Source organism: Salvelinus sp. IW2-2015, linkage group LG18 (genome assembly GCF_002910315.2).
Source record: "Salvelinus sp. IW2-2015 linkage group LG18, ASM291031v2, whole genome shotgun sequence".
NCBI lineage: Eukaryota > Metazoa > Chordata > Actinopteri > Salmoniformes > Salmonidae > Salvelinus > Salvelinus sp. IW2-2015.
The window spans coordinates 43,052,328-43,068,980 of record NC_036858.1 but is presented as its reverse complement, the minus strand read 5'-3'; the positions used below and the strand labels follow the sequence as shown (position 1 = coordinate 43,068,980).

The 16,653-nt window shown below is 44.7% G+C and overlaps 1 protein-coding gene across 31 annotated transcripts in view; it reads left to right on the top strand.

The window, feature by feature from the left end:
- Window positions 1-16,653, top strand: part of LOC111977620 (ankyrin-3) — a 150,528-nt gene that overhangs the window by 44,181 nt on the left and 89,694 nt on the right. The window contains exon 1 of one of the 31 annotated variants that reach the window (XM_070448523.1): window positions 12,708-12,854. The exons of 29 other annotated variants lie outside the window; for them this stretch is intronic. In XM_070448523.1, coding sequence (XP_070304624.1) covers window positions 12,852-12,854 — 3 coding nt within the window. In that variant the 5' untranslated portion in view covers window positions 12,708-12,851. Of the gene's footprint in view, window positions 1-12,707; window positions 12,855-12,892; window positions 13,344-16,653 lie in introns of those variants that run through there. One more of the 31 variants, XM_070448528.1, reaches the window with a different exon arrangement.

Sequence of the window (16,653 nt, the reverse complement as noted above, 5' to 3'; positions counted from 1 at the left end):
GTTTCGGGAAAGTCATATTCCTGGTAGGAACGATGATGAGTTGACGTTAATCGTATATTCAGTAGTTCCTCCCGACTGTATGTAATGAAACCTAAGATTACCCGGGGTACCGATGTAAGAAATAACACGTAAAAAAACAAAATACTGCATATTTTCCAAGGAACATGAAGCGAGGCAGCCATCTCTTTTCGGCGCCGGAAGTGGCGCCGAAATCCATCAATATATGTCACAACAGTTGTAAATAAATGGGTCAATACCATATTCAAAAATTGTCTCATGAATTCAATCAATCAATCCATCAATCAATATGATGGTGTAATAATGGATGATGATTTTGTTATCCTGTCTCTTTATGACAGTAGGGTTAGTGAGACAGAGACAAGGCAGATCAACTGTGGTGGTGTTGTTGTGGTGAGACAGAGTGGGTTCAAAGGGGGACAGATGGCTCACGGTCCGCTCTCATCTGCTGCTCTCTCTGTGCCAAAGTTCAGGGGAAAAACACTTACACACACTCCACTTCATTCACTTTCACTGATCCACATAAACAGATTTCCACACAGTCGCTGACATGATGTGCGAAGATTAACAAGTCGGTGTCAAAAGTAAGAGGGTTTTTGTTAGTGGGGTTTCAATGTTTCTATTGCGCTATTATAACATGTATTAAGCAGTAATTGTACTCAAGGTAAAAGGCCTCAGTGTGTACCTAGATCATTAGACTGTCAAAATATCAGTCCTGCTTATCTATTTGTCTACTCTAATCTATAAAAACGAGCATTCTGTTAGTGCTGTCTCACAAGGGACTGCTGTACTGCAACTCCTGACACAGTCCCAGACTAGACACAACTCAGAATGCTCTTTCACGGTGGCGTCAAGAAGCATGTGATGTTCATTGATGTTGTCAGCATTTCAGTTCATTTTCTTTCCCTCCATTTCATGCTGTTGGATTCAACCAGTGAAGAACCTTCCTTTTTCAGTTTTCCCAGATGACCGATAATCTGCAACATCGCACAACACAATGGCAAATTTCTCCATGGTCATTATTAGCAGAGATGTGATCTTTTCAGGCTATAAAGTTGTCTAAGTTCCTTTCATCCTTGTTTCCTAATTGAATTCAAACAGAAAAAGGTTTCATCCTCTGCTGTAGCGTTGTAGACAGATGTTGTGCTTGATGTAAGATTGACCTTAAAACCTTTTAATACAGTGTACTAAATTATGGTCACACAGAGTGTTTCTTGGTAGTCTTAAACAAATCTATACTCAACAAAAATATAAACGCAACATGTAAGGTGTTGGTCCCATGTTTCATGAGCTGAAATAAAAGATCCCAGAAATTTGCCAAATGCACAAAAGCTTATTTCTCTCAAATTTTGTGCACAAATTTGTTTACATCCCTGTGAGCATTTCTCCTTTTCCAAGATAATGTGTGGCATATCAAAAATCTGATTAAACAGCATGATCATTAAACAGGTGCACCTTGTACTGGGAACAATAAAAGGCCACTTTAAAATGTGCGGTTTTGTCACACAACACAATGCCACAGATGTCTCAAGTTTTGAGGGAGCGTGCAATTGGGATGCTGACAGAGAATTTAATGTTCATTTCTCTACCATAAGCCTCCTCTAACTTCGTTTTAGAGAATTTATCCAACCAGCCTCATAACCGCAGACCACGTGTAACCATGCCAGCCCAGGACCTCCACATCCGGCTTTATCTCCTGCGGGATCGTCTGGGACCAGACACCCGGACAGCTGATGAAACTGAGGAGTATTACTGTCTGTAGTAAAGCCCTGTTGTGGGGAAAAACTCATTCTGATGGCTGCGCCCATGCCCAGTCATGTGAAATCCATAGATTAGGGCCTAGTGAATTTATTTCCTTAACTCAGTCCTTCATTTCCTTAACTCAGTTAAATCGTTGAAATTGTTTGCATTTTGATTTTATATTTTTGTTCAGTATACTTTGAAACAAAAGTATACACCTCACACACATGGTTAAGCGCTTAACAAAGAAGACACCTGTACCATGTCAGATATAGAGTTGAAAGGTATTACATTTTGAGTTTGCATCCAATATTACACTTTATATCACAGAAGACTGAAATATAACAAAACAGTTTGACATAGAAATACAGAATTGCGTCGTTTTTGTTTTAAATAATGAAAAATCTTAATAACATTCTACCCATGAAAGGCGATTTGGTCATTTGACCGCATGAAAAGGTTACTGTATGATTCAGCGCGTCCGTTTCCAAGTTAGATTTTCTCCATTAATTCCAGCCAGAAAGGAGCTTTTTCATTGGCTAGGGTCTCAGAGGATAGGTGATTAGCATCAGACAGACACTCTCCAACAGAAAATTATAGGAGGGTGTTGCACAGTCTGAAAGCCTTGGGCCTTACTCTACTCTGTATGTAGTAAGGTTAGTGCTCTTAAAGAGTCTCATGTATCAGAGAGGAGAGTAAAATCTGTATTATACGTCAACTCTAAAACCCATTCTTCATTGGCAATGCCAAGAAGTAAGCTAGATGGTCTGTTGTTTGACAGAGACAAAAGAGAGAGACTGAGACAGAGATGGAGACATACTGTCATCAGTTGGATAAAGAGTTCAGTGGATCCTGGTTTCTCTGCTCTCTCTCAAACACATTTTCTCTCTGATCCAGTTCAAATGACCTGTGTAGAGACTTTTGCCTCTGAGATTGGAGTTCCTGGTGATCAGTTAGCAGACAGACGAGAGACCGACAGACACTGGAGTCAACACATTTTTGGCACCTTGACTCACTTTACCTTCATACAGTATCTAGTGTGTTGAATACTTACAGGAATTATGGTCTAACTCACACTAAGACTCAGTTCGATCTGCTGCCACGTAGCTGGGGAGTGCAGCCAGAGAGTTATCATATGGAGGCTAGCTACTGTACTGTATGTTATTGCACCTGAACCAGCTGGCCTAGCCTGACCTTTGCCTCCCCACAACATATTGACAGACTTTGAACATCACCCTCTGCCACAAACATAATTAACACAGATCAGCCTAAAGTGTTCATATGAATACTACAGAGGAAGGACTACTATTACCGTACCTTTACTCTGTCTTAGAAATGAGGAGTGAAACGTAAGAAAAACATTGTGTGTCTGAGCGTTTTGGCCTTATCAACTCCAGGCGGTCTCATCTGTGTTGAAGAGTGAATCACAAAACTCTTCATCTCCCTGACAGCTTTTTGTGTGTGTGTGTCTGTGTCTGTATCTGTGTGGTTGGGAGGAAGCCTCTTGTGTCCACCCCCTCTCCTATCCCCTCCATAACCTCCCCCTTCATCATCGTGGGCTGTGCCCCATCGGAGAGGCAGCAGTCTGGGACAGAGAGTACTGTGATGGCCCTGGAGAGAGATCTAGGTGTGCGTGCAGAGAGGGACAGGAGGGTGTGGACGGTAGTTAGGGCATCATCTGGAGTTGGGCACATCCCTGACACACCACTTTACTTCCAATTGGGACAGCCAATCAGCTGTAGGATGAGAAGCAGGGTGTCTCTAGGCTTGTGGCAGAGCTGTATGGCAAAGTCATCTGCTGTGTTCTTGTTATGCCAAACATATATGGCATCGAGTGACAAATGGCTTGGCAAATGCACAGTACAGATCTGAGACCAGGTATATCTGTGATCTTGGTTGAAGTTGCCRGTKRYRYRYMACYGGCAACTTCAACCAAGATCACAGATATACCTGGTCTCAGATCTGTACTGTGCATTTGCCAAGCCATTTGTCACTCGATGCCATATATGTGTTGATAAGTGAATTAATTAGCATTTATTGCATGACAAAAGTACTTTGATGAACATCAGAAAAGCAGACTTACATATTTGGGCATACAGAAACCTTTGTTTGCAATTACAGAGATCATATCGTTTCCTGTAGTTCTTGACAGGTGTTGCCACCACTGCAGCAGCGATTTTGGCCCACTGCTCCTACAGACTTCTCCAGATCCTTCAGGTTCGGGGCTGTCGCTGGGCAATAGCGAGCTTTCAGCTCCCTCAAAGCTTTTCTATTGGGTTCAGGTCTGGAGACAGGCTAGGCCATCCAGGACCTTGAGATGCTTCTTACGGAGCCACTCCTTAGTTGCCCTGGCTGTGTGGTTTCGGGGTTTTGTTCATGCTGGTGAAGACCCAGCCACGACCATCTTCTGCTCTTACTGAGGGAAGGAGGTTGTTAGCCCAAGATCTCGCGATACGTGGCCCCATCCATCCTCCCCTCAATACGGCTGCAGTTCGTCCTGTCCCCTTTGCAGAAAGCATCCCCAAAGAATGATGTTTCCACCTCCATGCTCACGGTTGGGATGTGTTCTTGGGGTTAGCTCACTGCATCCTTCTTCTTCTTCCAAACCCGGCGAGTGGAGTAGACCAAAGCTCTATTTTGTCTCATCAGAACCACATGACCTTCTCCCATTCCTCCTCTGGATCATCCAGATGGTCATTGGCAAACTTCACGGGCCTGGACATGCGCTGGCTTGAGCAGGGGACCTTGCGTGCGCTGCAAGGATTTTAATCCATGACGGCATAGTGTGTCACTAATGGGTTTTCTTTGAGACTTGTGGTCCCAGCTCTCTCAGGTCATTGACCAGAGTCCTGCCTGTAGTTTCTGGCTGATCCCTCACCTTCCCCATGATCATTGTGAGCCCCACGAGGTGAGATTTCTTGCATGGAGTCCAGGACGAGGGTGTATGCACCGTCATCTCTGAACTTCTTTCCATTTTCTAATATTGCGCCAACACAGTTGTTGGCTTCTCACCAAGCGGCTTGCCTATGTCCTGTAGCCCATCCAGCCTTGTGCAGGTCTACCATTAATATGCCTGATGTCCTTAACAACAGCTCTCTGGTCTTGGCCATTGTGGAGAGTTGGGTCTGTTTGATGAGTGTGTGCGACAGTGTTGCTTTTCTATACAGGTAACGTAGTCTCAGATGAGCAGAGTGCAGTTAATACAGGTAATGAGTGGAGAACAGGAGGGCTTCTTAAAGAAAAACTAACAGGTCTGTGAGAGCCGGAATTCTTACTGGTTGGTAGGTGATCAATTACTTATGTCATGCAATAAAATGTAAATTAATTACTTAAAAATCATACAATGTGATTTTCTGGATTTTTATTTAAAACCTGCAAAATCGGCAGTGTATCAAATACTTGTCCTCCCCACTGTATATAGGATCAGGTTACACTTCACAAATCCACTTTAACCATTGGGGGAAATGCTAAACTGACCTTAGATCTTCCAACTCCTATCTTTGCTGCCCAGAGCTAGAGCCTCTGTGTTTTGAATAAAAGTCAGTGAAAAGCTTCAAAACATCAGTTTTGGTCATAAGTTAACCATAGTGCTCCACCTAGGCTTAGGTAGTGCTGCTACAATATGGCTCTGCTCTGCACTAACACGGAAGCTTATAAGATATCCCGCTGTGCCCTTCGACGAATCATCATACAGGCAAAGTGTCAATACAGGACTAAGATTGAATCATACTACACCGGCTCCGACGCTCGTCGGATGTGGTAATACTTGCAAATCATTACAGACTACAAAGGGAAGCACAGCCGAGAGTTGCCCAGTGACACAAGCCTACCAGACGAGCGAAATAACTTCTGTGCTCGCTTCGAGGCAAATAACACTGAAACATGCATGAAAGCACCAGGTGTTCCGGACGACTGTGTGATCACGCTCTCCACAGCCGATGTGAGTAAGACCTTTAAACAGGTCAACATTCACAAGGCCGCAGGGCCAGACTAATTACCAGGACATGTACAGCGAGCATGCGCTGACCAACTGGCAAGTGTCTTCACTGACATTTTCAACCTCTCCCTGTCTGAGTATGTAATAGCAACATGTTTTAAGCAGACCACCATAGTCCCTGTGCCCAGGAACACTAAGGTAACCTGCCTAAATGACTACCAACCCGTAGCACTCACGTTGCATACTGCCCTAACAGATCCACAGATGATGCAATCTCTATTGCACTCCACACTGCCCTTTCACACCTGGACAAAAGAAACACCTATGTGAGAATGATATTCATTGACTACAGCTCAGCGTTCAACACCATAGTGCCCTCAAAGCTCATCAATAAGCTAAGGACCATGGGACTAAACACCTCCCTCTGCAACTGGATCCTGGACTTCCTGACGGGCCGCCCCCAGGTGGTAAGGGTAGGTAACAACACTTCCACCACGCTGATCCTCAACACAGGGGCCTCTCAGGGGTGCATGTTCAGTCCCCTCCTGTACTCCCTGTTCACTCATGACTGCATGACTGCAACACCATCATTAAGTTTGCCGATGACACAACAGTGGTAGGCCTGATCACCGACAACAACGAGACAGCCTATAGGGAGGAGGTCAGAGATCTGGCCGTGTGGTGCCAGGACAACAACCTCTCCCTCAACATGATCAAGACAAAGGAGATGGTTGTGGACTACAGGAAAAGGAGGACCGGGCACGCCCCCATAGGGTAGTGTATATGGCCCAGTACATCACTGGGGCCAAGCTTCCTGCCATCCAGGACCTCTATACCAGGCAGTGTCAGAAGAAGGCCCTAAAAATTGTCAAAGACTCCAGCCACCCTAGTGTGACTGTTCTCTCTGCCACTCCACGGCAAGCGGTACCGGAGCAGAAGTCTATGTCAAAGAGACTTCTAAACATGTCCAACCCCCAAACCATAAGACTCCTGAACATCTAATCAAATGGCTATCCAGACTATTGCCCCCCCACCCCCTTTACGCCGCTGCTACTCTCTGTTATTATCTATGCATAGTCACTTTAATAACTCTACCTACATGTTCATATTACCGCAATTATTAACTAACCGGTGCCCCCACACATTGACTCTGTACCGGTACCCCATGTATATAGACTCTCTATTTTTACTTTACTGCTGCATTTAACTACTTGTTACTTCATTTCTTATTCTTCGTATTTTTTAACCTTTACAGCCCCGGCGTTCCGCTAGCGGAACTCCTCCCACATTCCACTGAAAAGGTGGAATGTGTCCAATTCAGCTAATGAAAGATACACATCTTGTGAATCCAGCCAACATGTCTGATTTTTTAAATGTTTTACAGGGAAAACACCACGTATATTTATGTTAGCTCACCTCCAAATAGAAAAAAAGCACAGACATTTTTCACAGCACAGGTAGCATGCACAAAACCAACCAAACTAACCTAGAACCAACCAAACTAACCAAGAAACAACTTCATCAGATGACAGTCTTATAACATGTTATTCAATAAATCTATGTTTTGTTCTAAAAATGAGCATATTTGAGGTATAAATCAGTTTTACATTGCAGCTACCATCACAGCTACCGTCAAAAATAGCACTGAAGCAGCCAGAGTAATTATAGAGACCAACGTGAATTACATAAATACTCATCATAAAACTTTTCTGAAAAATCGATGGTGTACAGCAAATTAAAGACAAACATCTTGTGAATCCAGCCAATATTTCCGATTTTTTAAGTGTTTTACAGCGAAAACACAATATAGCATTATATTAGCTTACTACAATAGCCTACCACACTACCGCATTCATTCATCAAGGCACGTTAGCGATAGCAATAGGCACGTTAGCGTTAGCGAATAAACCAGCAAAAGATATTAAATTTCACTAACCTTCATAAACCTTCCTCAGATGACAGTCCTATAACATCAGGTTATACATACACTTATGTTTTGTTCGAAAATGTGCATATTTAGAGCTGAAATCCGTGGTTATACAATGTGCTAACGTAGCATAATTTTCCCAAGATGTGCGGATATTTCTATTAGACTCTCACCTATTCTGACCAAATAGCTATTCATAAACATTACAAAAAAATACATGTTGTATAGGAAACGATAGATCCATTAGTTCTTAATGCAATCGCAGTGTTAGAATTCTAAAAATATCTTCATTACGACARAAGACTTAGTTATGGTAAGGGAATAACCAAAACCTGAGCGCAAAGCTACTAGTACACAGTTCGACAGATATATGAAATAGCATCACAAAATGGTTCCTACTTTCGCTGATCTTCCATCAGAATGTTGTACAAGGGGTCCTTTGTCCAGAACCGTCTTTGTTTGGATTCAGAACGTCGTTTRTCCCTCTTGAATTAGCAAGCACACTGGCCAAGTGGTGCTAAGCTCTCCTTCGTGAACAAACGCAAACAACGCAACACGCCTAACGTCCCGAATAAATTTCAATATTCTAATAAAACTATATTGAAAAAAGATACTTTACGGTGATATTGTGACATGTATCAAATAAAATCAAAGCCGGAGATAGTATTCGCCCATAACGACAGCTTTCCAGTAGGCAATAACAGGTCCCTCCACGCGCCTTCCAGAAAACCTAAAATGGGGGACACGTCATTCCAAGAGGATGCATTATATCTCAGACCAAGATAATCAACTCATTTCTCCTCTCACTTCCTCTTGACATCTAGGGGAAGGTGTATGACGTGCACGTATAGTCATACGTATCATGCCCATTTATAGGCAGAACCTTGAACACAGCATCGATTTCAGACTTTCCACTTCCTGGTCAGAAAGTGTGCTGCCAAATGAGTTGTGTTTTACCCACAGACAAAATTCAAACGGTTTTAGAAACTAGAGAGTGTTTTCTATCCAATAGTAATAATAATATGCATATTGTACGAGCAAGAATTGAGTACGAGGCCGTTTAAATTGGGCACATTTTATCCAGGCTACTCAATACTGCCCCTATAGCCCAAAGAGGTTAAACTGCATTGTTGGTTAGGGGCTTGTAAGTAAACATTTGACTGTAAGGTTGTATACCTGTTGTATTCGGAGCATGTGTCTAATAAAATTTTATTTGATTTATCCAGCCTTGATTATGAGTGTAGAAGTGAGTATATGAAAGCACCTGGAAGACTGTCTTCTTGCTGTGGAACACTTACCATTGAGAGATATTACAGTCCCCCAACTGTATTCCTGTTTTGGTATAGCACTGTATATGTAAGGGGTGCATGACTGGCTGCATGGAAGTCAGGCGCAGGAGAGCAGAACTGGGTAATAACCGCAGCAGATTAATATGCAAAACCAATGGCACCCAGAACAACAAAATATGGGTACAAAATAACCCGCCGCGAACCAGTCAGAGTGCACAAACACTTTAAAACAAACAATTTCACACACAGACATGGGGGGAATAGAGGGTTAAATACACGACAAGTAATGAGGGAATGTTAACCAGGTGTGTGGGAAAACAAGACAAAACAAATGGAAAATGAAAGGTGGATCGGCGATGGCTAGAAGACCGGTGACGTCGACCGCCGAACGCCGCCCGATCAAGGAGAGGAACCGACTTCGGCGGAAGTCGTGACAATATAGCAATCCCCTCAATGGCTCAATTGACTTTTGATTCATAATCATATTGCCAGGAGGAAATACATTAGAATGCGTGGGCCAAGGTTTATGTACCCAAGGGCCATGCCAGTTACCAGGCTGAAAATGAAGTCATAAGTCGTCGACCTCACCCAAGGGTGGACAGTAGTGTAGAGAGCCAATGGGGGTAAGGGCAGAGAAGGGAGATGATGTGCGATTCATTGACGTGTGTAATGGGAAAAAAGCAGTGGGCCGCTGCAGCTATGTGATATCAGAAGAGCTCTGTCTTTTTCACTGTCTCCTCTCACTCTCTCTCTCCCACACACACTCAAACAGATACATGCTCACTTATGCTCCCTACTCACCCAAGATTGGATGTAATTATTGTGGCTCCTTTCATCTTCATTTTAAGTAGTGTACCAAACCTTCATGGTTTTACCATGTTATTGTCACAGCTAGCCCATGTGTTGACCTCCTCTAAAAAGGTAGTGTTACAGAAAGCTTGGTTTTACCAGCAGCTTTTGAAAGAGAGTCGTTTTGTGTTTATAACTTGTTAATACAAGAGACACAGGTTCTCATGCATGACTGTGTGTTTGGCCCCTAGGAAGTATCATCCATGGGAACATCAGACCTAGTAGGAGCAGTGCACAGCATCTTTGTTACTTCCGCACAGTGTCTGGCTGTTATTATGTTATGTTAATGGTGGCATTGTCATGGATCCTCCACTAGAGTCCTGTGTTCCTCCGCTCAGCACACACACTGCCGTGCAGGTCTCTGCACGGAATGTGATGATGTCACTGGATTCCTACCACACCGTACCACAATTCTAGACTATCTTCTCTCCCTTTCTCTCCTTCCCCAATGACAATGGTCCAAAAATACGGACCATCCATTCTCAGTTTTTTCTCTTTCCTTCTCTCTCTGTCTGAATCTGTGTAAAGCTACATAGTGAGTGATGTGTGTAGGTTTGAAATATTCAGCTGAGTTGGATTTTGGAGGAAATCCAATATGACACCCAGATCCCCCCCATGTCAGCGGATTCCCCTTCTACTCACACTCAGCATTGAGGTGTATTGACAGTAGAATGGGTCCCTCTGTCTGAAGGTTTTCTCATGGTCCAGCCTATTATTTTGCTTCCCTCTCGTTTGCTCTCTGTTGCTTTGCGTCCCCGCATCTCTCTCTCTCTCTCTCTCTCTCTCTCTCTCTCTCTCTCTCTCTCTCTCTCTCTCTCTCTCTCTCTCTCTCTCTCTCTCTCTCTCTCTCTCTCTCTCTCTCTCTCTCTCTCTCTCTCTCTCTCTCTCGCTCTTCCCTTTCCACCCACATCTTTGATGTTTTCACGTCCCAGGTGACTTAGTGTTGTTGTGCCCTTGAGCCAGATCTCTGCAGTACATATCTTGCTCCTCTGGTGGCTTTTCTACACAAGTCCTCCACATGGATTTTCCTGCTGGATGGCTTCTATATTTTTACATTTAGATGTTGTGATGTTTTATCCTATAGCCTTAGACTATCTTATCATTTTCTATAACTTGGTTTCATGTTTGTTTAGCCAAGGGGTAAAGCGGTCCCTGAGGAACAAATACTATAACTTTTTTTAGAATTCGGTAACTGACTTTCTGGAAGATCACACTGGTAGAGCTTTTATTAAGTGAATGTACTTTTGCTGTGAGATTCATTTAATGTCAACTCATTTGGAACACTCATAGTTTGTCTGGTCTCAGAAGACCCATGCTGAGCTGCAACTAAGAGCTGTACAATACCAAGAAAACAGTCTTTGCTTCTTAGCTCTGCATGCTGTTATACAGTACATGCTCTCAATTCGCTCTGAAGGCAGACCCTCTTTAGTCATGTGTTATCTGTGTTCAACACACCAAAGGCCACCAGTTAATAAAAAATAATTTAAAAAAAGGCAATGTTCTGTTTTTGGCCTTTGATAGCCTTAAAAAAGGGGTGTGCGTCATGTGATTTTATTGATCATTATTGCATGATTTTCTATGTAATTTGATCAGACAGGCTACAGTACATTGAAATCATATGACATGATACTTCATGTTGTCTTCAAAGCCCCTGTGCAGAGTTGATTCGCTTGTGTAGTGGTTGTTGATTAACAGTGTGTGAGTGTGTGTGTGAGCATTTTTTGCAAGTGGGCTTGACTCTCTTCCTCCTCCACTGTAACCTCACGTGTTGCCTTGGTAACAGCCCCGTTCCAAAGCGAATGCTGTTACTGGGAAGGACCTGTGATCTACCAGTCACGTGTTCCAGCTGACTGTTCCATGACACACCACAGTCTGTGACGTACTCCGCTGTGTGCTTTTTAAGCAGACATTGTACTTACCCAGAATGCAAAGGAGGCTATTCCTCTGGAGCTGTGACAGCCAATGACAACCCAGCTTGGACGTGTGTGTGTGTGTGTGTGTGTGTGTGTGTGTGTGTGTGTGTGTGTGTGTGAATAGGTGTGTTGCTTGTGTTCAGTTGTGTGGTGGTGTAGCTAAGTGTGTGTGTGTGTGTGTGTGTGCGTGTGTGTGCGTGTCTGGGGACGTGTTTTGTCTGCAGAGTTGGCAGAACAAAGACTTGCTGGCCTATAAATAGTTGCCTCTTGTCTCATGTTGATGAACTGTGTCTGTCGTATCTCCAAATACCAGAGGCAGTCCAACAAAATCACATTTGAGAGAAGAACAAGCTATTTTGAAAAAAAGGGGTACATTTCCCAATCTTGGAGCTTTGCACTGACACATAGTAATACAATAGTGATGAATTACAGAAAAAATTATGTTCAAAGCATAAACAAAACCAAGAATCACTGTTTTCAGGATCAATATTGAGGCGTCAGTGTCTATAATATGGTGACGGGGGGAGGGTGTGTGCAATGCCGTCCGAAAGGGATAGAGATCGACTGGGGGGGGGGTCATGCCAGATAGTGGGACCAAGGCTGTCTCCTGTCTGATCTATGTGGGGCGTGTGTTAAGGGGGTGGATGTGGGAGGGTGGGGTGTCCTTAATACCGGAGGGAAAGTCCCCTTAATCCCTCCTCAAACTGTCCCCATCGACTAGTTGTGCCCCCCGAAATAGCGTCTGGCGGCATTGTTGTGCCCTGCAGGTCCCCACCAGCCCTCCACCTCCCTGTTGTTTGGATAGGAAGCCCCCTTATACACACACATACAGACATGTGCACACACACGCAAACACACACGTGCATGCATGCACATAAACACCACACACACACTCCCTTTGTGGGGGAAAAGAGCTGATAAGCAGGATGACAATAAATAGTCTCGTGCTGGCAGTGACAGGGGGAGGGAGAGAGAGAGACAGAAGGAGGGAGAGAGAACGACAGAGTGAGGAGAGTGGGATGACATGGTTGACCCCTTTTAGCAAAAGTATTTGTTTCAGCTGCTATTTTCAGTGTTTCCCTCCCTCCCTATCCTTGGATATCACGATTACATTTTCCCCCCTCCCCCCTCTGAGAGAGCGTGAGTGAGAGACGGGGGAGGAAGTTCTATCTACTAGTATGGTAAGTCAGGGTGTTCTCCCTGTCCTAGACCCTGCCATCTCTAGGGACCTTTCTGAGTGATCTCTGGGAGATCTGGGATGACATAAAGAGTGGGCAAGAGGGAGGGAGAGGGAAAAAAGGATTTGGCATTTTGTATGTCGGAGACAGACAAACACTTACAGAGGGGATTGTTTACTTCTCTTGGAAGGTTAGATACAGAAGCTAACCTCTCTTCCTCTTCACCTCTCTGCCTCCATCCCTTCATTGCGTGGAGCATCAAGGAAGCGTTATTTTGGGTGTCCTGCTGGGTTGGGATTTGTTATTTTTTTGCCTTGGTCACCTGACATAATGGCATCTTGCTCTTCCCTGTCCCTCTCCCTGTGCTGTGCTGTGTACTGAGTGTGGTTTTGCTTGGAACAGAGCTAATTGAGAGCTCAGGTTTCACTCCTGAACTGCAAAGAGAGAGGGGGAAACATGGCTGTGGAAGAGGCAGCAGACTTCCTGACAATAGTAAGTGTTCCCTGGAATTGTTTCAATGTTTTGTATCACTACTCTGCCTTGTGAGGAGTTGTGAAAGGGGATTGTGGTGAGGAGTTAGTATGGTGTTTCGATTTGATTTGATATCCTGGACTGGGAAGAGCTCAGAGGTCACCAGTCCCTATAGTATAGCCATGTGGTGCAGCGTAGTGCATGGACGCAGGATGGTTACGGGACACAAACATGTAGCTATCTGTGTTGGAGAGGCTGGTTCTCCTACTTCAGAGGACAATTTGTTTGTTTGGCATAAGGGCATAAGGGAATAACACTGGTGGCAATATGGGCTTTGTAATTTCCAGTATGTGTTTGCACTAGAGCGAACTATCTAAAGGATGCTCTTTGTCAGGGATCCAGCGCAAACCAGCTGACCTTGACAGGTAATGTGATAAGGGAAAATCAGATGTGCAGCGTAGAGCATCCTGCTGCTTGCACAGGGAATTTCTTAAGGCTTTGTGGATGGCTTGCATTTGGTGGATAATCTCTCCACTGATAATTGTCCTCTGATCTGCTATACACGTGTGTGTGTGTGTGTGTGTGTGTGTGTGTGTGGTGTGTGTGTGTGTGTGTGTGTGTGTGTGTGTGTGTGTGTGTGTGTGTGTGTGTGTGTGTGTGTGTGTGTGTGTGTGTGTGTGTGTGTGTGTGTGTGTGTGTGTGTGTGTGTGTGTGTGTGTGTGTCACGCAAACCATTGTAGCACTGACTAGAGAAACTCTTTCCCTTCCCTATATTTAGTCCCTGGGTGTGGGCTCTCATATCTAGATGTATATAGTTGTATAGAGTTATAGCATGTTGAACACCCGAGTGACGCAGTGGTCTTTGGCACTGCATCGCCGTGCTAGAGGCGTCACTACAGACCCGGGTTCGATCCCGGGTTGTATCACAACCGGCCTTGATTGGGAGTCCCATAGGGCGGTGCACAATCGGCCCAGCGTTGTCCGGGTTAGGGGAGTGTTTGGCCGGGGGGTTTACTTAGCTTACCGCGCTCTAGCAACTCCTTGTGGCATGCCAGGCACCTGCAGGCTGACCCCATCGTCAGTTGAACAGTGTTTCCTCCAACATATTGGTGCGGCTGGCTTCCAGGGTTAAGTGGGCGGGGTTAAGAAGCGTGATTTGGAGGGTCATGTTTCGGAGGACGCATGACTCGACCTTCGCCTCCCGAGCCCGTTGGAAAGTTGCAGCGATGAGACAAGATCGAAATTTGGGATAAAAAGGGGGTAAAATACAACAACAATATAGCGCCTTCGGAAACTATTCAGACCCCTTGACTTTTTCCACATTTTGTTACGTTACAGCTTTATTATTTTCTTAGAAAAAAAAGAAACGCCCCTATTTCAGGACCCTGTTCTTTCAAAGATAATTCATAAAAATCCACAGATTCACGAATCTTCATTGTAAAGGGTTTAAACACTTTTTCCCATGCAAATGAACCATAAACAATTAATGAACATGCACCTGTGGAACGGTCGTTAAGACACTAACAGCTTACAGACGGTAGGCAATTAAGGTCACAGTTTGAAAGCTTAGGACACTAAAGAGGCCTTTCTACTGACTCTGAAAACACCAAAAGAAAGATGCCCAGGGTCACTGCTCATCTGCATGAACGTGCCTTAGGCATGCTGCAAGGAGGCATGAGGAATGCAGATGTGGCCAGGGAAATAAATTGCAATGTCCGTGCTGTGAGACGCCTAAGACAGCGCTACAGGGAGTCAAACGGACAGCTGATCGTCCTCGCAGTGGCAGACCACGTGTAACAACACCTCACAGGATCGGTACATCCGAAACTCACAACCGTGCGGGACAGGTACAGGATGGCAACAACAACTGCCCGAGTTACACCAGGAACGCACAATCCCTCCATCAGTGCTCAGACTGTCCGCAATAGGCTGAGAGAGGCTGGACTGAGGGCTTGTAGGTCTGTGGTAAGGCAGGTCCTCACCAGACATCACCGGCAACAACGTCGCCTATGGGCACAAACCCACCGTCGCTGGACCAGACAGGACTGGCAAAAAGTGCTCTTCACTGAGGAGTCACAGTTTTGTCTCACCACAGGTGATGGTCGGATTCGTGTTTATCGTCGAAGGAATGAGCGTTACACCGAGGCCTGTACTCTGGAGCGGAATCGATTTGGAGGTGCAGGGTCCGTCATGGTCTGGGGTGTTGTGTCACAGCATCATCGGACTGAGCTTGTTGTCATTGCAGGCAATCTCAATGCTGTGCGTTACAGGGAAGACATCCTCCTCCCTCATGTGGTACCCTTCCTGCAGGCTCATCCTGACATGACCCTCCAGCATGACAATGCCACCAGCCATACTGCTCATTCTGTGCGTGATTTCCTGCAAGACAGGAATGTCAGTGTTCTGCCATGGCCAGCGAAGAGCCCGGATCTCAATCCCATTGAGCACATCTGGGACCTGTTGGATCAGAGGGTGGGGGCTAGGGCCATTCCCCCCAGAAATGTCGTAGAACTTGCAGGTGCCTTGGTGGAAGAGTGGGGTAACATCTCACAGCAAGAACTGGCAAATCTGGTGCAGTCCATGAGGAGGAGATGCACTGCAGTACTTAATGCAGCTCGTGGCCACACCAGACACTGACTGTTACTTTCCCCCTTTGTTCAAGGACACATTATTTCCATTTCTATTAGTCACATGTCTGTGGAACTTGTTCAGTTTATGTTTCAGTTGTTGAATCTTGTAATGTTCATACAAATATTTACACATGTTAAGTTTGCTGAAAATAAACGCAGTTGACAGTGAGAGGATGTTTCTTTTTTTGCTGAGTTTACACACAATACCCCATAATGACAAAGCAAAACACAGGTTTTAATTTTTTTGCAAATGTATATATACATTTTTACATACCTGATTTACATAAGTATTCAGACCCTTTGCTATGAGACTCGAAGTTGAGCTCAGGTGCATCCTGCTTCCATTGATAATCCTTAAGATGTTTCTAAAACTTAATTGGAGTCCACCTGTGGTAAATTCAATTGATTGGACATGATTTAGAAAGGCACACACCTGTCTATATAAGGTCCCACAGGAACTGTCTGTAGAGCTCCGAGACATGATTGTTTCACGGCACAGATCAGGGGAATGGTATCAAAACATTTTTGCAGCATTGAAGGTCCCCAAGAACACAGTGGCCTCCATCATTATTGAATGGTATAAGTTTGGAACCTCCAAGACTCTTCCTAGAGCTGGCCGCCCGGCCAAACTGAGCAAACGGGGAGAAGGGCCTTGGTCAGGGAGGTGACCAAGAAACCGATGGTCACTTTGACAGAGATCC